Source organism: Equus quagga, chromosome 1 (assembly GCF_021613505.1).
Source record: "Equus quagga isolate Etosha38 chromosome 1, UCLA_HA_Equagga_1.0, whole genome shotgun sequence".
Lineage (NCBI taxonomy): Eukaryota > Metazoa > Chordata > Mammalia > Perissodactyla > Equidae > Equus > Equus quagga.
In genome coordinates, this window is record NC_060267.1 from 65660012 (window position 1) to 65683945 (window position 23934).

At 38.6% G+C, this 23934-nt stretch overlaps 1 protein-coding gene across 5 annotated transcripts; it reads right to left on the reverse strand.

Moving 5' to 3' along the window:
• Positions 1–1240: 1240 nt before the first annotated feature.
• BAAT (bile acid-CoA:amino acid N-acyltransferase) lies at positions 1241–23524 on the reverse strand. 5 transcript variants are annotated; one of them, XM_046652463.1, is made up of 5 exons: positions 21896–22020; positions 19592–19647; positions 9050–9566; positions 6764–6966; positions 1241–3682 (listed from the first exon to the last, which is right to left on the reverse strand). In XM_046652463.1, exons 2-5 carry the CDS (start codon positions 19637–19639, stop codon positions 3086–3088), a joined length of 1365 nt encoding a protein of 454 aa, XP_046508419.1. In that variant the 5' UTR covers positions 19640–19647; positions 21896–22020; the 3' UTR covers positions 1241–3085. The 5 variants fall into 5 exon arrangements, with proteins under 5 accessions (XP_046508419.1, XP_046508459.1, XP_046508438.1 ...); XM_046652503.1 differs by lacking the exons at positions 19592–19647; positions 21896–22020 and adding an exon at positions 23415–23524; XM_046652482.1 differs by lacking the exon at positions 19592–19647 and having other exon boundaries at positions 21896–22032.
• Between the last annotated feature and the right edge of the window lie 410 nt (positions 23525–23934).

Below are 23934 nucleotides of genomic sequence, written 5' to 3' on the forward strand. Positions count from 1 at the left end.
ATTCAGCTGCTGGGAGTACTGCTCTCAGCTGTCAGCCCTCTTCAGAGATTGTTTCAGCTGAATAAAGCCCCCTCACTCAAAGTATGCCCCGCCACAATGGTTACTTTCAAAACAAACAAAAATAACAAGTGTTGGTGAGGATGTGGAGATGTTGGAACAACTGTGCCTTGATGGTAGGAATGTAAAATGACGTAGCCACTGTGGAAAACAATATGGTGGTTCTTCAAAAAATTAAAAAGAATTACGATATGATCTGGCATACCCCCAAAGGAATTGAAAATAGGAACTCAAACATTTACACACCAGTATTCATAGCAGTATTATTCATAACAGCCAAAAGGTGGAATCAACCCAGATGTCCATTGATGGATGAATGCATAAACAAAACTCTAAGTATTTCTAAATGCAATGAAATATTATTCCGTCTTAGGAAGGAAATTCTGACACATGCTATGACATGGATGAAACTTGAAGACATCATGTTGAATGAAATAAGCCAGACACAAAAGGACAAATATTATATGATTCCACTTACATGAGGCACTTAGAGTAATTAAATTCATTTAAACAGAAAATAGAAAGGTGGTTTCCGGGGACTGGGGTAAAGAGGAAATGGGAAGTTACTGTTTAAAGGGCATGGAGTTTCAATTTGGGAAGATGGAAAAGTTCCGGAGATGGATGGTGGTGATGGTAGCACAATGTGAAAGTATTTAATGACACTATATTGTTCAGTGTATATTCACCTAAAAATGGTTAAAATGATAAATTTTATGTTTTTTCTGTTTTACCACAATAAGCAAATATGCCAGAAACTTCTACAAAATTTTGTTCATATAATTTTAAAAATTAAACAAAATTAATATGGAATTCATTTCTGTTTTAACTCTGGCAACATAATGTGCCAGAATGGGAGGGTAGTTTCTTTTAGATTTTATCATATAGTTTAATTTAATTTTAAATATTTCAATTTTCCTGATATATAAAATGTTAAAAAATATAAAGAACTGGTTTGGACTGAAAATATTCACTATCATATAGGCAAGCTATACTAAATGTCAATAAAAATCTAGGTTATCTTTTAAAAAAATTACCAGGAACAATGGAATACCAAGGATAGAGCTACTAGCTTTTAAAGAAGAGATAATTAACCTTCTATAGGAAAGAAGGAAAACTTTTGAATTCTTTTTATGAAACAAGTACAACATTGATATAATACTTGACCAAAAATAACCCACACAAAAATGGTTCAATCTTATTTATTAATCTTAACGAAGAATACATCATGACCAAGTGAGTTTTATTCTATAAATATAAAGATGATTCAATACTGGAAAAATAAGTCATCATATAATTAGATCTACAGAGAAAAACCACACAATCATTTCTAGCAATGCTGACAAAACAGTTGAAAAGAATGCAAAACCTTCTTGGTTTAAAAGGAAGAGCCATAAAATATAAATTGAGGGATACATATCAGACCAAGCACCAACATCACATATCACAGAGTTGTTCTTCCTAAAGTTCAAAACAGGAAACAAGAAAAATTATACCCATTATATCTGTTATGATAACTGTTATATAGCATATTGTATATCTAATGCATATAGCATATAACATACATAACTATTACATAGCATATAGCATAGGAGGTATTACAGTTGTAATTACAAGATTATTATAGTCAAAGGAGTGAGGTATTCTGATTGGCAAGGTCTGGGAAATGTGGAAACTTACAAGTGAGAGAAGACACAGGCTAATAGCTCCACTCTTATTGAATGGAATGATTTCACTCTAAACAGAGGGAATATAAGAAAGTGGATAAGAAGAAAAAAGAGCTTAGGCAGATACAACTGAAGTGTCATGTTACTTCTGTTAATCTAACTCCTCATTGGCTCCCCATCATACCCACGAAATGATTCAAAATACTTTTCTACTGGTTCATCTTCACCTTGATTATCCACCAATCATCTTCCACTTCCATCCATTGAAATTCAGTAGCTCAGGAATATTTGGGCTGTGACTTACCCCTTAGAGAAGATACCTCAAATTTGACCTGGGACGAGGTAATTTGGATTGCTCTACACCCAAGGTCATCAAACTATGTCCTGCAAGGGAATCCAGCCTTAGGCCTGTTTTTCTGCTCCCCATGGGCTAAGAATGGTTTTTGTATTTGTAAATGCTTGGAAAAAAATAAAAAGAAAATTACTATTTTTTGATGTAAAAATTATATGAAATGCAAATTTCGGTGTCCTTAAGTAAAGTTTATTTATTTAGCCACGATTATTCATTATAACCTGTCTATGGCTGCTTTTGTACTACAATGACAGAGCTGAATAATAGTAACAGTGACCTTATGGCCCACAAAGCCAAAAACATTTACTATCTGGTACTTTACAGAAAGAGTTTGCTAACCCCTATTCTAGAAGCACACAATCCACACCATCCTGTCTGCTTTACTAAATCACAATTCTTGAGTTTCAGATTGTTCCTCTCTCAAATGCTGTATGTTTAGACACAAAAATGACTTTATTTTATTTTATTAGTGTTTGTTGAATTATTGATTGTAGATTGATTGAATGTTGTTACCTCCATATCAGCTTCCATATTCCTTTAAAATAATACATTTTGTTACCCAGCTCTAGTTTTCCAAAAACAATGAACTAACCATGAATCATGATCATATTTTCAAATATGAGAGATCGAAGCATAACTTGAGTTTTAAGAAATCACAAATATCTGCACCTTGTTCTATTCATATCTGTTTTACAAACCAGGGGAGTCTTTGTTTCTTTTTTGGCCATTTTTTTCCCTAGAGAATTGCTATAATTGTAAACTGGAATATTTTAAGGCAGGTAGAGCTCTAATTTTACTTCTAAAAATGCAAAGCCCTCAGTATATGATATTGGATTAAATGGGAAAATTTTTCCCTCTCCAAAGTCAAAATCTGACCATTCTCGGTCCTCTTGCCTTCTCCTGCTATAGCTTCCTTCTTACAGTAGAGATAAGAGACATTGTTCCACGAAAATCAGGTGAAGATCTGGTAAAGCCATATTGCTTTTCTGTTTTCCAGGAATATTGACTTTTCTCAGAGTTGACTGGTCACAACTGGAATGAGGTGCTTCCTGAGAAACTTCTGGATCTCCTTCCAAGAATGTTCCTGTGCAGCTGCATGTGGGATCACCTCTCCTCCCCAGTGTATGAAGAAGTGGAAGTTGGAGAGCTTTGAGGCACAGCACAGTGGGGAATAGGGAGGGTATATCAGGTGGCCAGCCCCAGGGTAAGATAGCAGGGTCCAATTGTTCTTCCCATTTCTTCTCAGCTGTTCTGTGGCTTGCTCAGCATGTGCTTTACTGTTGATGTTCTTATCTTCTTCTCCCACAATAAAGAGGAAATGTCCCTGGGCTTTTTCAATGGGGAGAAAAGAAGTCTGATTGGCTTCAACTCTAGCTTCCTCAAAAATGTGCCGAAACTCGAATAGCCCTAAGGCACTGATGGATAGTAACTGTGGAGAGTGGGGCAAAGGCTGATATATCTGATCACGATACACCTGTGGAGCATCAAAAATGAAGTTGGGCCCATTAATAAGCACGGTGGCTCTGACTTGTTTTAGGTGAATAGCCATGGAGAGTCCAATCTCTGCTCCTTTGCATATGGAGACTACCCCAATACCTGGACCAAAGACCTGAAAATAATGGAAATGAGATGTTGATTCTATCCATCATTTAGCAAAACCCTACAATCTCAAACAACCTAAGAACTTCAGTGGCCAGTGGGGACAAACTAAGTGCTAATCCCACTCACTTGGCCGGTTCTAGAGTTCTGGAATATACAATGTATGTTCAAAGGAAATACTTCTTCAAGAATACGTCAGACTTTACTTACTGAATCCTATGGATTCAGCATTGTGGTAGGTGCTGAGTTTAAAACGCCCTAAAGAAACACCAATGTAGTAGGGAAAATAAGAAAAAGGCATGTAACTATTGTGAATAATATAAGTCAGGGTATAACTGATTGGTCAGCTTTGTTGCACCAATTCTGAGCTCTCTAGAAGCTCAAACAAAAGGGTACTCTGTAGGAAAAGATTGAGAAAACAAGATGAGATTAGTAAGATAGAGCATGGAAACTTGAACAGAGCATTCCAGACTTGCTTTGGTTTCTCCAAAGGTTTCTCCTTTAGAGAAAGGTTTCATAAAAGAGGCTTGGCTCAGCTTCCTCTGTCATTGTCTGTCATCAAACAAACATTTTGGCATTCACTCTGTACCAAGCACTGGGAGACAGAAAGGAAAAGCATAATCTCTTATCATCAAGTACCTCACTGCCAGATAGAGAGACAGGAGGGAAAACACAGATGATCAGAGGATCTTATCAATTCTACAATATAAGAGTGCAATAGGCAAGACAGCAAACCCAGATTGGCAGAGAATAAAGGCAAGACCAAAGAAAGGTTCTCAGAGGAAATGGGCTATGAGTTGTCTTTGTATAAAAAAATGAGCACAAGCTAGAAGGAATGGTATTCTATGCTGAGTGAAGTAGACACAGTTAACTGCCTACACAGGAACCATGCTTCACAATTTCAAGGCTAACATGACCTTGATTTTGTGGGGCATAGCAATGTACCCAGTCCCAAAGGATAAAATTCTGATGCATCTGAACCTATTCCCTATAGCTACATCCTTTTTCAGACTCTCTTATAAGGCCACTACCTTTGACCTAAGGCCTTAGATTTTTCCCCCACATAAAATGGCATACAATTATGAGGGGAAAGCCTAGATTCCTGGCCATTCTTTCCTGCTTCTGATACTGGTATATTGACTTGATGCCTGAAACTGCTACAGCCATTTTGTGACCTTGAGGAGAAGGCCAAGAAGTTGCAGAAATGTCAAACCAGTCTCCTCGATCAAAAACTCCACAGAGTTTCTGAAACAAAGCTGGAACCATCTATCTCCAGAACTGTTATGTGAGAGAATAAGATGCCTTATGCTGATGTCATTTAAGCCACAATCAGCCACTCTTCTGGGAAACATAGCCATTCCTAATGGATTCACCATAGGAGGAGCATGTGCAAAAACTCAGAAGCAATGCATTTAGGGAACCACAGATAGTTCTTCATTGCTTGAGTTAAGAGTATAAAATGAGAGGTAGCATCATAAGGCTGGAAAAGAAAACAGCAAATTGATAGTGAATAACTTCGAAGGACATGCTAAGCAGCCTTGACTCTTTTCCTAACTACACAGGAGAATTAGGACAGGTTTTAAGGAATGAAATGATGGTACCCAGAACTAAGGCAACACCAGTGGGGACAAAAATGTGTTCATGAGTTATTTATGAGTGTTCAGCTCCCAGTCATCAACGGGGTATGGGAGAGCAAAGGAGAAGAAGGAGTTAAAGATGATTGGTTTTAATGGCACAAAATAAAGCCTTGATTCTCCTTGAGCAGTGACTTCACGCAAAGGGAGAGCTTCAGAGAGTCACCTCTCTTCTATAGCCTTTCTTGATCCCCTATAATTTCTTAGGAAAACAGAATTTTATTAATGAATATTTGGGGGGTTTTTTCTTACTATTTGGAAAAATATGAATTAATGTACCACTGGTATCCAGCTTACAGAAATATGAGAAATGCCTAGGGTAAGGGGAAGACTATGTGATAGTTCAAGGATAGTTCCTTTATAGGCATCAAAAATAGCAGTTTAAAAATTCAATGCACCAGTAGATTGTCAGCAAATGTTGCTTATCTTACTACTGCAATTCTGATCATATTTTGGTGATCTTTACATGAAAAAAGATGTAGTAAAGACACTAAATTTGTTTTCCTCTTTTTTTTGAGGAAGATTAGTCCTGAGCTAACATGTGCTGCCAATCCTCCTCTTTCTGCTGAGGAAGACTGGCCCTGAGCTACCATCCATGCCCATCTTCTTCTACTTTGTATGTGGAATGCCTACCACAGCATGATGTGCCAAGCGGTGCCATGACCGCACCAGGGATCCAAACCAGCGAACCCTGGGCCGCTGAAGCGGAATGTGTGCACTTAACCGCTGTGCCACTGGGCAGGCCCCTAAAGACACTAAATTTTACTTAGATAAAATCTTACTAAGAAAAAAATATTAGCAATTAACAAGGGATAACACACATCATCCTATTATAGAAGCAAAGCACACTTTAAAATTTAAGGGGATATGTGGATTGGAAACTACTAAAGCATTATGTTTAAGGCCTCTTAAGTAACTAAAAGTTTAGACCCACCCTTCAAAGAAATACTGATTATCTGTCTGGTTAAGTGTGGTGATCTACTAATTATCAGAGAAGATGACAGTAATAATAATTGCTCACATTTATTGAGCGTTTAGTATTGCCAGTTATTTTAGTAAGCACTGTGCTGTAGCCCCTTTAATTCTCACAAGAACCTTACAAAGTAGTATCACTGCAATATTGTTTAACAGATGAAGAAAGTGAGCACTAGAGGGTCTTAGTAACTTGTCCAAATTCCCACAGCCTGATGGGGTGGAGCCAGAAATGCAACCCACTTCTGTCTGAATCCAAAGCCAATGCCTTTTGATTCCATGATGGACACAGACTAACTTTCTACGCAGTTTGTCTTTCTGGGCAAAAGACACTAGATGCAAAATAAATCATGTGCATAATATAGATATGTAATAGACTCTCAGGTTCACTGGGGTAGAGCCATACCTGGAAGTTAAGGGAAGTCACAGAATATTATGCTTATTAGAAAACAGGGACTGAAATCTAATGAAACGGCAAAAATTACCTTAGGATGTCTCAGGAGAAAGTTGGCAGCTTCCTCAAAATATTCCAGATCTACTTTCTCTAGTGGGCAAGGCAGATCTTCATAGTCACAGTAAGCCAAGGCCAGGGCAGCAAAGCCGTGACTGGCCAGGAGACTGGCCCGGAATTCAATCAGTCCTCCGATGCTCCCAAACAAATCAATTACTCCTGGGAAACGGCCCTCTCCTGAAAAACATAATATAAAAATAAAATAGAATCGGGTATGAGGGGAAGATGAGGAAAAGAGAAGAAAAATACAACAGCATAAAGAAGAAATGCATCATAAATTTTGGAATCAATGTGTACATTTTCAATAGAATCCCCAAATTTTCAGCCTCGTATCTGCAGCAGAATTAAAACTGATTGATTATATAATGGAACACAATATCCAAAAGTTTGATTGGAAACCATGTTCACTGACATGTTTAATCTTTGTAGCCAAGGAAAAGTGGGGACTTTCTATAGTCCTGGAGTAAAGAAAGCCATGATAGTTAGGGCAGGGTTTCTTAACCTTCAAGGAGAAACACTAATAGGCTTCAGAAAATCAATGAGGTCTTGAAATTACGTGCAACATATGTATGTTGACATGTACATTTTAGTGATGAGAAGGTCTACAGATTTAATTGGTTCTCAAAGAAGTATATGGCTCAAAAAAAAAGGCTTCCGAAGCATAATGCTTCAAAGAAAAACGTATTGAAATGATTATTGTTGGTTCGCAAACCCCCCCACACACAGAGAGCAAGGCGAGACCAAAGGAAGAGGCAGACCACTCCAGATTGGTAGGTGGCAGGGTTAACAAGCTAAGGAAACTTATTTATGAGGCTTGTCTTGGGCAGCCGCAAGACAAGTAGATCTCTGCGCCTGCCTGCCAGAATCTTAAAAGTTTGTAGAGAAGCCTTCGCTGGGTTCAGGCACGTATAGCGTCCAGAGGATCTCTACAACAGCTTACTCTCTCAAGACTGTGTGCTTGGAACAGCTCCTACTGTGGGAATGTTAGGCAGAGCACACATTCCAAGGACAGAGGAGGAAGTGAGCAGCTTCTGATTGCTGGGGTCCAGCTCACAGGTCAAAAGACAGTCATGTCCTCTGGATGACCTCCTCCAACACTCCACCCCTGGTGACTGGCTTTTACAATCTTATATTCCCCCACCCCACCCTTCCGCAATGTGCCCTAGGTGGTCAGCAAGGGGTTTCACTAGCATGGACATGGCTAGTTTGGCAGCTCTCTGGCTGTACTGGAGGTAGATACAGCAACAGTATAGGTACATGTGAGAGAAAACACGGATTAAGACAATGATTCCCAAAATAAGTAACAATTTTTTCCACTGAGAGCCCCACTATGCAAACTACTGATTTATTAAATCCCCTGGGCTGGGCGTCAGATCACTCAGGGCATTCACTTGTGTCTTCATATGATTTCATAAAGATAATACATTAGCAGACTCATCAGGTATTCTGTTTGGATAGTGATACAGATGCCTTCTTGTGAGGCAGTGATAATGTCCAAGGCCATTCTATTTTGGAAGACAGCTTTTCTCATTAGAGACATTTCAGTGTTCAGTAAGAACAGACTTTGTTGACTATCATTTAAGACTTGCTGGGTGAGTTTAGTAAGGACTTCTATGTGTGCCATCATGTCTCCCAGGCCAATGGAGGGGACAAAGATGGCGGTCGAATGATCATACCAGCCGAAAACAGAATGTGCCCATCTGGCGGTGAGGAGACAGAGGTTGGCAGCTTTCAGAACTTGACCTGGTTGTGCATACCATACATGTTGGCTGAGGGAGGCAGCACTGTCAGGCATGAGGAGATGAACTGGTGGGGGGGATATGACAGACCAGGGTTCCCACCTTCTCCCCTGTCTCAATGGTGCATGTTCCATTCCAGGTACAGCACATTTCAACAGGTCCAGCTTGCAGCAGGACAACAGAATCCCAGTGAAGATTGAGTAGCTCTCCCTCACCAAGGGGTGTGAAGTAACTCACCCATCTGGGTGAGACATCACATTGCCAATTCTAGTAGATAATGCCTCTCCATATGTGATGAAAGCTACATGTCATAGCCTTAGATAAACTCTAGAAGTGCTGAGATGAAACTTGAGTTGGAATGGAGTATCACCACATTCTTGTTCTGACCCAAAGTTAACCCTGATTCTAAGGCAAGAAAGAACTGCTCTATATTTTATCCATGTCCAAGTTAAACTTCTAGAAGGATAAGGCATTCAAAAGAGGAAAAACAAGGATAACAATAGTCGGGTAATTCTACTCACCTGGAGGGAGAAAGAGTGCTCCCCGAAGGCGGCCTTCTCGGACTTGGATTCGCGTGACACCAGGTGCTACGTACCATCTCTCCAAAGTCAGGCTGACAATTGGAGCAGCGGTGGCCTTGTTGATTAAGATTACATTTGAATTATACAGTTTTAATTGAACCCGGAAGGGGCTATTCATCACATCTCTTTTCAACAGTCTAGTTAATATCTTTTCAGGTTTCAGGGACCAGAAGAGACCCATCGGGTGGACTCCTACGTAGTCACCTCCAAGTGAAGAAGCATGCTCCAGGTCCACCTCGCCAACTTCATTGGCCCTATAGTAGGCTTGGGAATGAAACATGTTTCCCATTTCATCTTCTAGTGATGCCTGAAGAAGCACTATCTGAAAGGGAGTCAGGCCTGTAGCTCGGATATGCACTGGCTCATCGACAAGGGCACTTGCAGGGGTAGCTGTCAGCTGAATCATTGTTATAGTATGGCACCTTGGATGATTCTTCAGTAATGCCTTCAGCAAAACCTTGAAATAGAAAGGAATGTGGGAGAATGAAATAAGGCAGTGATAAGGTTAGTGAAAAGTGAACTGGATCAGGAATGCTTGGGATTTGGCTGTAACTCTCCAGTTATTTAGCAAATATCCTGCTATAGTCTTTGACTGCAAGAGGCCAGAGAGCTTTCAACAAATTTCTAGAAGATATAAAGCAAGCGGATATGTTTTATAGTAATAATGAACCAGGGTGGAGAAAGCAGCAGCCAAAATATGCATGAATATTATCAACACATCCAAAAAGGATATCACAATCTGCCCCCCAGAACGCTTGGAAAATCAGATGCGGTGAAGGATAGGTGTGTGATGTGGGGTTGAAAACAGGGGACTTTGTTCAATGTCTATGTATGTGGAACAGGTGACTCCACTGTTAATCCCCTCTCCAAGTCGTGCAAGCAGAATTTCTGGCATATAAGAATCTTCCTCCAACAGAGTGCAAAAAATAGAGGGGTCTTCTCAAAAGAATGAGAATAAAATCTTTGAGGAGAACAAAGAGGCCGACATGTGTATTGCTCCCTAGAGAAAAAAGTACTTATAGCTTCACAGTTAGGATTTACCCAGTCCTAAGCCAAACTACGAGTTGACAAGCCCTTCAGGTGCACAGAAGTCTTGCTGAGCTTTTTATAACCTCTTTCCTAAAAATTAAGAAATGCCCTTCTCCTTTTGGTTAGTGTGGAGAAAGCCACAAAAATGACCATTGTTCTCAGTCTAATAACAAAGATTATCTGGATAAACTACAAAATCAATTTGTTTTCTGTTTTTATAAACTCATTAGATTGCAAAAAATGCAAAGAATCTAAGTGAATTGAATGCCAGCGAGTGACAAGCTCCTCATAGTAGAGAGGAAACTTTCTCCCTTGCACAGTGAGTTTCATTTATGATAAAACAGCAAAAAAGAAACCCCATAAAGAAAAATAAGTGGAAATCAACAGAAAATTTAATGCACTTTTAATGGATGTGTGTGGGCTGGTTTGATAGATTAGAAGTCTGAGAAAGTCCAGCCCCAGAGTCTTTCGCCAACTATCAACTCTTTCTACAGGACTTAACCATGTGCTCTGGGACAATGAATCAGAGATGGAGAGCAGAGATGTGAGCTGAGAGCAATCCATCTGAGGCATCGCAGGCCTTTATATAAAGTAAGGCAGGTGCCTAACGTTATACACCTGCAGCAGAGCACAGGAGGAAGATGGGGCCTACATACAAGCAGATAATTATAATTCAGCTAAATTTTCAGTGAATTGCTAAAGGCTTAGTGTGAATACCTGGTAGCTGCAGACACATGAGAAATTTGCACCCAGTCGGAGACTCTTTTCCACGGACCTCACCAGGGAGTTATAAGAAAGATTTGAGTAGAGAAGAGACTGGAAAAAGGTTTCCTTACTCGTGCAGGCCTGGAGCAAGGTGGCAGCCACTACTGCAAGAGAGGCACAATGCCCCACCTAGATGTGTTTTTCTTGAGAAATAAATGCCTTAAACCATTAGAGGAGAGGATGATCAACTGAGCCGTTTCCTGGGATTGAAGTATTTCCCAAGATGCAAGACTCTCAGTGCTAAAACCAGGACAGTCCCAGAAAAATCAAGAGGGGTTGGTCACCCTATTGGAGAAAGAGCACCAAACTCCACCACTCCCAAGGCATGGGAGACGACCCATTGCTGCTGGGAACAGGAAAAATGAATGGAAAAGAAAAACTATTCCTGGAAGGCAGGAAACCATGCTGGACCCAAATAATTAGAGGTCTCACACCACTGGGAGAGGGCAGGATCTCTGAGAAACCTTCACCCCCAGACCTAAGGATACAGGGCCCGCCAAAGACTGAGGCTCAACCAGGACAATGGAAAGCATCATGGCCTCCCCACCACCAGGCTAAGGAGCACCAAGTAACAAGTAACAGCAATCTACCACTTAGGGCTGGCAAAAGCATGGAAAGAGACACTTTTTGAAGTTCAGGCACACAGGGAAGGTCTAAAGTTGAGGGTAGAAAGTGAACATTGAGAAAAACTCTCTAGCAAACAAACCTCCGTTCTAAAGGCGAAGTAACACCAAAAGATTTTGAAGGTAGTGATAAGGTGAATGTAACCATAGCAACAACAGCAAAAGATGAGCTCAGGTCTTCACTAGATTGACCCCACTAACGGACCAGCAGCAGAAGAGGAATTTCTATTTCCAGACATAAATATTTATATCAGTTTTTACTGTTCTGTATATTACGTCTGACAATAATTAGAAAGTTGAGACGTAATTCAATAGCAAAAACACAAACAATCTGATTAAAAAATGGGCAGATGATCTGAATATATATTTTCCCAAAGAAGGCATACACATGGCCATCAGGTATGTGAAAAGGTGTTCAACATCACCAGTCACTAGGGAAATGCAAATCAAAATCACAATGAGATACCACCTCACACCTGTTAGAATGGCTATTATCAAAACGACAAGAGGTAAGTGTTGGCAACGATCTGGAGAAAAGGGAACACTTGTGTGCTGTTGGTGAAAATGTAAATTGGTGCAGCCACTATGGAAAGCAGTATGGAGGTTCCTCAAAAAGTTAAAAATAGAACTACCTTATGATCCAGCAATTCCACTTCTGGGTATTTATCTGAAGAAAATGAAAACACTAACTCAAAAAGACATCAATAACCCCATGTTCACTGTAGCATTATTTACAATAGCCAAGACACAGAAACAACCTAAGTGTTCAATCGGCAGATGAATGGATTAAGAAAATATGGTAGATGTACACAATAGAATGTTATTCAGCCATAAAAAGGAAGGAAATTCTACCATTTGCAACAACATGGATGCACCTTGAGAGCATTATGCTAAGTGAAGTAAGTCAGACAGAGAAAGACAAACACCATACGAACTCACTTATATGTAGAATCTAAAAAAAGGGGGGGAATGTACTCATAGATACAGAGAACAAATTGGTGATTGTCAAAAGTGAGGGGTGGGGGGCAGTCTGAGGTTGGCAAAATGGGTGAAACGGGTCAAAAGTTGCAAATTTCCAGTTATAAAATAAATAAGTCCTCGGGATGTAATATACAGCATGATGACTATAATTAGTAATTATATTGTATATTTGAATATTACTAAGAGAGTAGAACTCAAAAGTTTTCATCACAAGATAATTTATAACTATGTAACTATGTGTAGTAATGAATATTGGCTAAACTTATTGTGGTAATCATTTCGCAATATATATGTGTATCAAGTCATTATGTTGTACACCTATAACAAATATAATGTAGTATGTCGATTACATATCAATAAAAAGGAAAAAGCTGAAGGTCAAGCACAGAATTTGATGATAAAAGTAGATAACTGCCAACAAATATTTGACCAAGCCAGGTGTGTTATGTCAAGGTCAGGACCAGACCTGGAACATGAGATAGGGATATCTGGTGGTTGCCTCCAACAATTTTGATTCCCTAGAAGTTTCTGAACCTTCTGGGCCTGCTGAAGATGTCCACCCTTCCCCTACTAAGAGCTAGAATTATCCTCTCTTCCTTCCTCCATATTAATAGCATGAGAAAAGATAGTATAGAGGTCTTTGTCCCATAAAGCAACAGGTGCTGCTGGAAGCCATCCCCATCCTGGCTCAGAGGCCTATAACAAAAGTTGAGTCACAGCATAACCTAGCTAGGACCATGCTGGGCTTGACAAAGGAAGAAATGGACTATATGCCAAAGTTGCTGCATAACCTAGCCAAAAAAAAATTATGAGACACACAACAAAAGCAAGAAAAATGGCGAAAGACAAAGCAATCAACAGCACTAGACTTAGAGATGATACGGATGAAACTATCAAACAGTGAAATTAAAATAACTGTGATTACTATATTAAAGCTTGCTATAGACTGAACGTGTGTGTCCCTCCAAAACGCATGTGTTGAAGTTGTAATTTATACTGTGATGGTAATTGGTAGTAGGGTTTGGGAGGTAATTAGATTTACATGAGGTCATGAGGGTGGAGCCCCCACGATGGGACTGGTGCCACTATAAGAGGATGAAGAGGCCAGAGTTCATGCTTTCTCTGCCATGTGAGGATACATCAAGGAGCAGGCTGTCTATAAACAAGGAAGAGGGCCTTCGGCAGAACTCAACCATGTTGGCATTCTGATCTCAGACTTCCGGCCTTCAGAACTGTGAGAAGTAAATTTCTGTTGTTTAAGCCACTCAGTCCATGATAGTTTTTTAGAACAGTCCAAACTGACTAAAACAAAGCTCTAGCGAAAAGGATGGACAACATGAGCAAACAAATAGGGAATTTCAACAAAAAAAAAATGGAAACCAAAAGAAAGCATCAAATCGGGAAGCTACAAATAATAATAATAATAAATAGCAATGCAGATGAAGAATGCTTTCAAAGGGCTCATCCATTGCACATAGCTTGGATAAAATCATTGAACTTGATGCTAGGTCAATAGAAATTACCCAAATTGCATAACAAAGAGGAAAGAAAAAAAAAGAGTGAAAAGAAAAACTGAACAGAGCATCCAAGAGTTGTGGGATAATAATAAATCACGTAATATACATGTACTTGGAAATCCAGAAGAAGAGAAAGATAAAGGAACAGAAGAAATATTTGAAGAGATAAAGGTCAAGAATTTTTTAAAATCATAAAAGATATTAATCACAGACACAACAATCTCAGAGCACCCCAAGCAGGATAAATTAATAAAAAACAAAAACAGGGTCTGGCCCAGTGGCCAGTTAAGGGCACACGTTCTGCTTTGGTGGCCTGGGGTTGGCCAGTTTGGATCCCGGGTGCAGACATGGCACTGCTTGGCACACCATGCTGTGGTAGGCGTCCCGCATATAAAGTAGAGGAAGATGGGCATGGATGTTAGCTCAGGGCCAGGCTTCCTCAGCAAAAAGAGGAGGATTGGCAGCAGTTAGCTCAGGGCTAATCTTCCTAAAAGAAAAAAAGCCTAGACATCATATTCAAAGTGATAAAAATCAAAGATTAAAAAAAATTTAAGGCAATTAGAGAAAAAAAACTCACACTACATACAGAGAAATAAAGACAAGGGCTTTATCAGACTTCTCATCAGAAACTGTACAAGCCAGAAGAAAATGGAATGATAAATCTTGCTGAAAGAAAGAAAAAAATCTATAAACCCAGGATTTTATATGCAGCAAAACTATATCTTAAAAACGAAGGAGAATGTATCCATCTTTTGTAACTTGCTGAGTCTCTAATTGTTTGAAAAGAAAAATATTTTTTAAATAAAGCAGAAATAAACATTTTTCAGACAAAAACTAGTATAATTCCTTACTAGAAGACCTGTATTACAAAAAATATTAAGGAAAATTCTTCAGGTAAAAATAATATAACATGACGACACTAGAAAGAAAATTGGATAAACCTTGAAAAGAAAAGAATTGCTGTTCTTTCTGACCCTTTTGGGGTTGTTTCTAGGTGACTAGAAAGTAGCAGAAGTGTCAGGACTCTATGATGTGCAGCAGTCTCACATGGTCTCTCTACAGAACATTCCCCATTCACGGCTCAGAAAGAACTTTATAAGGTCATCTAAAAAATATATATAAAGCGTTGGTCATCCTAGTACCTCGAGCATCCTGACACCACTTGGTGCTCAGGAATCTTCAAGACACAGGGAAGAGAGACCAAAGGCCCATTGGTGATCCTTTGGGAGGTGGTCCTCACAAGCAGCACATGGTCGACCTAAAACACATAGTCAACCTAAAACACATTCTTCGTCATCCAAGAATAGCCCTTTCTAAATTATGGAAAACGATTGTTCTAGAACAACAATAAATGATCAACCTCCCTCAGAAACTCCAGCTGGGTTTATATTTAAGAATTATGGTCCTTCCTCTATAAAGTTTTGTCCTGGTGGACTGATAATAGTAAAGATGATTTAAAATTACAGTGGCCAGTTGGGGTTCTTTTGAGCTTTTAAAACTTGTCTTTTTGAACACCAGATTTGAGAACCACAGATTAGACAAATTGAATGCAATCTTTGATTTCTAAAGAATCAAACATGCCGCCTTCTGGCACATCTGCTTAAAAACTATGGTCCCAGAAACTGTAAATATTTACAAAGAGCAGCAAAATATTTACAAAGAAGAAAAAAGCATGTTTTGTGTGCTGAGACCTTGGCTTGGTAACCATCAGTATGCAGTGCCCAAAATACGGTCGGACAGAAATGTGGGTTGTACGCCATTTGCAGCCAGATATAGCTGAGAAGAAATGGAGGTTAAGCTCCATTTGTGGCTAGGATTCTACCAAAATGCTGCCAGCTTCAGGGGAATTACACTGGCCATTAGAAGGAACAGTCCAATTAGATAAGATCATTTAAGAGGCGCACTTAAAAGCAAAGGTTTCAAAATTCCAAAATAGCCTTATTGAAACTTTCATTGGAAAAAGCTAATGAAAATTTAAGTTCTTATATCTTAAGATATAAGAAAAGACTACACAAAACCTTAAGCTAATGGCTTTACAGACACTCCTATAAGTATCTTCAAAGGAGGGCCCTATATGGGTACCTCTCAGAGTTCATGAGACTCTGAGAGATTTTATGATAAACTGCTACATTATTCTCTCACGCAGCCAAAGAAAACTAAAATTAAATTTAATGGAGTTGTTTAATACTGCCAGAAATATTTTGTTTGTCTTGGCTGAAACCTGACAAGATATTTGAAAGGATTTAATAACTTATGATCAGAATTTGACCAAATTGGAAGCTGATAATCAGAAAGTGATGGAAAATTTTTTCTAGGCTTCCTCCCCACTAAGCTAAAATAAAACTTTGTACCTAGTGGGGAAAAAACAAATTAAGGATAATGTAATTGGATGGATATGTCGGTCCTTGATAAGCAACTAACCTCCTCTGTTTATCTCAAAAGGCTTGTAACCTCTCCGGAAGCTGTTATTGAGTATATTCCCAATTCCTAAGACTGAAGGAAAAAAAGATATATGAAGTATTTGGAGATGCAGACTGATACGCAAGCACTCTCATCCAAAAATCTAAGGAAGACATTTAAAAACAGAGGCTATAAGATTTTTGGTTGCATCTGCCTATGTGTTTATCTGTGTGTCTATGCATGTATGTTATAAATATGTGATATTTTTCTACCTCTGGATGGTACTATCAAGACTAGTTTGTAATAGAGCTGTGTTTAATTGGCTTAAAAACAAACAAGCACAATAAAAATCAAGTATACTCTCAAAAAAAAAAAATCCAGAAACTAACCCAAATGAATTTCAGGATCATGTGATCTAGGAAACTATTCAGTATTAAAGCTAAGTTAAGTTTGTTGGGTTAATTAAAATAGGCATGTCTTTAAAGTTATCAGCCTTAAATATAAAACTTTTGTTGTGAATAGGTTTGCCAAAAGTTAAACAAATTCATGTTTCCTCTGTTACAAAAGTTGGCAGGAAAAAAAACTGATGGCTAATTTTGTCTAATGTCTCAAGAAGTTTTTGTAGGTAATCTAAACATAATTATTAAGAACAAGTAAACTAAATAGATGTAAGAAAGATAAAAAGTTTTGGGGTGAACTTTTTAACAATAATTATGTATTATGGTATATGTACCTAAAAACAGCTTCCAAAATCTTTTTGGTAACTTGAAACCTTTGAGTTTTGATAGATTAAGTTAAATGATAGAAATTTATTGAGTATCTAGATCATTTCCAAATAAGATAAAATATTAGACATTAATCACTAAACATAAGTTTATATACTTTTGGCTTCTTATTACAGAAAATTTTTAAATATTTAGATTTATTAGTAAACATATTTTATGCCATGCTGAGAAATTTTCTGTGAGAAAGTACATATTTCTAGAAAATATTTATAAGCCTGCTAATCCACAGAATGCTAAGGTAAAAGCACCATTGCTTACTTTTTAGTTTCTTACCTCATAATTGCTTACTTCTTAGTTTTCAGTAAAAATTAAGGTTTCTAAGGGTTAAGAATTATAATTAATATATGTGACTAAAACTACTAAAAATTAATAAAGGAAATATCTCTGTATACAAGGAAATTAAGATATATGTTTTCAGTAAAAAAGGTATGAGGAATGGAGATATTTTTATTTTGTTAAGAAATTAATTTGTCCTACAGTAAAACTGGTTATGGGAAAGAGGAAAGGAATTTTCGTCCTAAGAGAGGCTAACAAGAGGGGAAGGTATGAGACAAATTCTAAATGTAAGAGGAAAGTTATAGAAGGTTTGTAGAAGAGGAACCCTGAGAAAAGAGTTTTGTGCATGGTCAAGTTGGCTAAGATTGAAATGAATTTAATTAAATAAATGAATTTTAATATCAAAAGAAAGCTGGTGCAAAATTAGAATTTGGTTTTCTCTCTTAGAAGGACAGTTTTCTTGGACTTTTAGTCAGCTCTTAATAAAGAGATTATGAACAATTTTTCTTTACTTTTCAGTAAGTCTACCTGAAAGGCAGAGGTTCTATGTTTTTTCAAAATAATTTCCTTTGTTCAAAAAGCTGAGGTCTCTCTATTAAGAGGGTTAAGTTTTTCTTTTTAACTGTTTAACTGTCTGTGTTGTCTTTAACATTTTCTGTTGTCACTTTGGTTAAGTGGATAACTAAGCATTGTTTCACAGTGACCTATGATCCTATTTGACCAAGTGTTTTAAAACTTTTTGATATTTTTTACAAACTTCCCAAAATTCAAATCCCAAATAAAATCTTTCTTTTGACCTGAAAGTAACTTTCAGAATTTCCAGCAGACCACTGGGACTTCTCAAAGAATTTATTCTCTCTTCCCATAAAAGGGGAGATATTAAACTAATTAGACTTATCTGGTATGTTAAATTGCATGAGAAACATTGTCAAATAAATGATGATAAACTTTTGAGGTTATATTGTGTGAGTAAATGTTATTAATTTATATTCTACATTCTAAAAAGTTATATAAAATTCCCAAAATTCTGATACATCCTAGTATGCCATACTTCTAATCACTATCTTAAAATGTGTGGCACAGAAATAACCAAATTTACTAGTCGTTTGTATTGTAATCAGATCCTTAACCATGCTATTTTAAATATTTTGTCATTTGCAGATAGTTGTAGTTTTATTCTGATGCCTTTGCAATATATTTCACCTTCAGAGAGATTCACGGAAAAGACTCTGACACTTACTCTAGAACACAGTTTTCTGATAAACTTCTAGATTATGATATTGAACTGGGTAAGAAATTACAGAACTCTAATGGAGACACTGATGGCTTCAGAAAACGGCTAACAAAAGATCAAGAACAAATATTAATTACCTGGGACTACATGAGCTGAAAAGGGTACTCTAATATTTCATTTTTCTAGATTTAAAGAAATCTCTTCTCTTAAGCTGTCAACAATTTGGTAAATTATACCTTTCTGAACAAAGAGGAAACATTTGCTTTTTCTCCATACTTGATTCCTCCAGAATTTGGAAACTTTCATTGAGGATTCTTATTTTCATTTAATCAGGCCAAGATTTTAATATAAACAAATTTGTTTTACTGTGATTATCTTTTGGAAAAAAATTAGGGTAATTGTAGAGAGAAAAATTACGTTTGCACCTTAGCAGATGTTAGATTCTCGTCTTAGGCTGGTATGACCAGCTACTGTAAATCTCTAATGTCTTATACTCAAGCCTATCATCAACGAGTTAAGAAAGCTTTCTTGGATTCCAATTTAAAGGATCCTTTCAGTCACACTCTAGAGACTGGTGACTAGGTATTCTGTAAATGTCATCAGAGGAAGACAGTCCTCAAGCCAGATTGGAAAGAGGCTTATTGGAAAGTGCTCATGACCACTGACACAGCTGCAGAAACAGAAGGCATTTAACCTTGGAGATACATCTCACAGCTAAAGAAGTCCCCACCTGACATCTAGTGCTGTGCAAATGCCGGAGGCCTGCAGATCAAATTGACTAGGAAGAGAAGCAATCGACATCTGAGGCAGACAGCTTTCCCCCAGATGGTGAGACCAGGCCTGTATTCCTTTTACTCACTGTTGCTTCTTACCTCATTTTCTCCCTCTCTTTCTTGGAAAGAAAAATCTCTTATCCGCATCTCCCAATCTGTTACAAAAGGGGAAAATCTTTCTGACTATTGGGTTTCTCATCAGAATCCTCATTCTGTACATGAATCTAAAGATCCTTTAGTACATTTAATGACCAGTCTCCCCACCATTCTTCCCCTAATTCCTTGTGCTAAGTGTCTAGAACTCCTTACCTAAACAACCAAATCCTCGGTTTAATCGATTTCATTATAATGACTCTGTAATTTGTGCTCCCTTCAGGTCTAATTTCACTTGTACTTGGCAGAAAGGCCTACGGGGAACACACTGTTCAAATTCTTATCGTACTAGAGGTTATTATGCAATTGGATTGTGGGTTTCACCTATTTTGTTGTATGGTCAATCAGAAACTCAGCATTAGGCATCAGCTTTGAATCTACTTCACAGACTAAAATGTGAAACTAGTTGCACGCATAGTCAAGGGTGTTTAATGCCTGATGATATCAACCTCAGTGAAGCTACCAGTTTTAGAAAAATGCTTTTCCTTCAGTAGGCACTGCTGTGAATGAATATGTCATGAGAAATTTATCTAAAACCCTGGGGAATATTGCTAAATCTGCCACTAAAGCAATAGCTGCCCAAGATCAATCTGGATTCCCTTACATAAGCTATATTAGATAATATAATTGCTCTTGATTACCTCCTAGCTGAACAAGATGGGTTTGTTCTGTAATAAACACCTCTTGCTGTACTTGGGTAAATAACTCTGGCAACGTAAAAACTGAACTAGCCAAAATCTGAGCATAGGTCAAATGGTTAAATGCTGTGTCCACCGACACCATAAAAGATCTTTGATCTCTTTAGCTGGCTACCCTCAGGAATGGCCTCCTGCATCAGATCTATTCTCCAATATGAACTTTACTATTGTAGGAATTCTCACTGTCGTAAGACTTTGTCTTATCTGCATAGCTCAATGTTATAAAAATATCACTTGGATAATGGTCATTCAGTGCTTTAAAATGATTGCTAGGGCTTATGAGCCTTCACCTGAGACACCTAGAGGAAACTACAATGTTTTCCCTTGAAGGAACTTGACAGCAAGGTTTTTTTCTGCTCTGGTACTCCTGTTGCTCAAATGTGGCCTAAGCTCCTAAGGAAACAACTTTTTCCCCTATGTGGGATATAATATATCAAGAATGAGCCTTCCTTACGATGAAGGACTGAAGATGCTCTGACAGTTGATCAGCAAAGCTTTCTAATAGTCGATCAACAATCCTTTCAAATGGTTGATCAGCGATGCTTTCCAAGAAAGATTTCTCTCAAAATGGGGAAATATCAAAATTTACTACAGTGGAGCCATTTTAAATGGAGCCAGAGCCACTTTTCCAGAGAAATTGTTTGCTATCTTGAACCCTTGACTGGGCCAAAATGGCAATTGTTTTACAAGCAATTGTTTGAGAAGTCAGCAGGAAAACAGACATTCTGATCACAAAGACTGAGACTTTCTGAAGATAGAATCAGTAGTCAATCAATGTTTAGCCAAGACTAGCTCTCTGCCTCCAAATCCAATTAAAATTATTTGTAATACAGTCTCTCTTCCTTGCTTTTAAAAGTCCCTGACTTTAACCCCCTAGCAGGACACATTTTGGGTTTCTACCTGAATCTGTGTCTCCTGAATTTGCAATTCTAATTACCCAAATAAATACCTGCTGTTTGAATTGTAGTGAAGTTTTCCTCATTGAGATGTTCATGGTAAAGATTTGCTCTAAGCCTGGAAAGCTACCTCTGGGTCTTTCCATCAAAAGGCTTGTTGGATTGAGTCACTATTGGAATAAATATACTAAGGGAGCTCCTATTTGTCAATGGTCAGATGATGAGTCTTTTGAATTGAAAAAACTTCTATATTTGGAAATTTTTTAGAGAGCTCTCATCATAAGCAGCTGCCTTACTGATATTAATAGGCGGATCCAGTTGAAAGGAGGACACAAAAATGCGTAATAACAGCTAGCCTTAGAGATTCCCTTGATAAAATGAAAAAGCAGAAATCAGACTTAAAACAACAATTAAAAACCAAATCTGATGTAAATCCCCCCTACTCCTCCCTCTTATACGCCCCTTCATCCACAGCTTCCTGTCCCTGTGTCCTTCCAGAAGATCTTTGGGATCTCTGGGCCCCTCATCTAAACACCCTCCCTCAAAACCCAGTTCAAAACCCAGCTCCAGCTCCTCAGCCAATTCTCTTAACTCCTAAAAATTCTCCAACTTTCCCAGAAAACCCCTTAACCTCCCAGCTTCCTAATTTAACTTACCTCTCTTTACAAGACTTACAGGGGTCACTGCAGTTTGACTGCCAAGCTATAAGAATCCAGGTCACTTAGGTAAACGCTGAAAGCCAGGAATCAAAATTAGCAGATCGAGAAGGGCAGTAAGTCTCCCTTTGCTGTCGCTTATGACTCCTCCTATTTTCCAGGGCTCAATAAATAGGCCATGCCAATTTCATACATTCCTACGCAATATCTCATGCAATGTCCCCTGAAGGCATATCCTGGGCGTCCACTGCAGAGAATTCATGTCCCTGGACAGCAGCCAATCTTTCAAATTACAAAACCCTCTCACCTCCACTCTCAGAGAATCCTACAAAACTCAGAGAGGAATTAGAAAGATTAGCTGTTATTCACAACCCCGCTTACAGGGACCTGGACTGGCTGCTAAGGGGTATGCTTCCCCATCACAATTATACTATAGTTGTCAGACAGGCCAGATGACCCTCTGGAGAACATCCCCCCAACACGCAGGGGAAACAGATGGCCAGAATCTCCCCCAGGCCCTCCTTCAAACGACCAGAGAGTAGCTCAGCTAGAGGCTGGTATTCAAGGGTTAATAGTAGTGACACTGGAGGCCTTTCTTCTCAATGTAAACTGGTCAAAGGTTGAATTAGTACTCAGAAAGAAGGCAGAAGGTGAACATCCCAAAGCTTTTTGAACATTTTACACAAACTTCCCAAAAGCACGCTGCATTAGACCCAGAAGCCCCAGAACATAGGAATCTCTTAACGTCTGCTCTCGTGGGGAATTCTCCCCCTGCTATTAAAAAACAAATTCAGAATGGTGTGGTAGGTTGGCCTGAGCATGATTACATTATTAAGTGTAATAATGGAGGCAGCAACACAATTCTTTGAAAAAATTTAGCAAGAATGCAGGAAAAAAAGAGGTAAAAGCTACAATTCTTGCTTTGTGACTTGAATCTTTAGGGAGACAGAAAAATGATTCTAAAAGTAAATTAAAACCCACTCAAAGCCCTCCCTATTTGTCACCAGACAGTTGCAGATATTGCAAGAAATCAGGACATTGGAAGAGAAACTGTCCTACACTAAAGAAAAAGGAAAATTTAAAAGGCTGTCCCTCTAAACCCTGACAGCCCCAGAAGTTTCATTATTCTCCTCCTGAGGGGCAATTCCCTCTTAACTGACAGGGTCATCGGATCCTCAGGCATACCCCAGAGCCTACCATGACACTTAAAATAGAGGAGTGGGAGCTGGATTACTTAATTAACACCGGTGCAACTTTCTCTACTATCCACGCAGAGAGTTTATCTCTACCTGTCACCTCTGATTCTATTCAAGCTGTGGGAGTCTCTGGGCAGCCTGTTTCATTGCCCATATCTCTGCCCACTCCAATACCTTTAGGCTCTCTTAACACCCATCATGACTATCTGGTTTCCAAGTACTCACCAGCAAACCTACTTGGCAGAGACTGAATGCCGCTATAAATTATAACGAGAAAGGCAGTTTTATTTCCTTGCCCTCAGCCCAAGCCCCAAATTTCCTACCTTCTTTACTGGAAACTCATCCCAATTTAAATTCAGCTGAAGAGGAGGGATCTTTAAGAGATGTTGCAATTATTCTTTGGGCCACACATGCAAATGAAGTTGGATTGCTACTGAGCTCAGCGTCCACAGGCATTGCCTAGAAAACAAATAATCCTTTTCCATCAGTAGCTGATACCCTCTCTCCAGGGATGCAGGGTGAGGAATTAATCCTATAATAGACTCCCTCTCACAGCAGGGTATCCTTGTCTTTACTGCCTCACCCTGTAACACTCTAATCTTGCCAGTAAAGAACGAAGGTAAATTTAACTCAGATGAGAACCAGATCCATCGATTTGTACAAAAACCTAAGAACTGTAAACTCTTTTGTAATCCCTTGGCAGCCCATAGTCCCCAATCCGGCTGCCATTCTCACCTCACTTCCTCCTGATGCAGGCTTGTTCTGCTCAGCTTTCTTTTCCATCCCATCGCACCCTGACTTCCAATTTATTTCTTCATTTACATTTAAAAGGAGACTATTAAC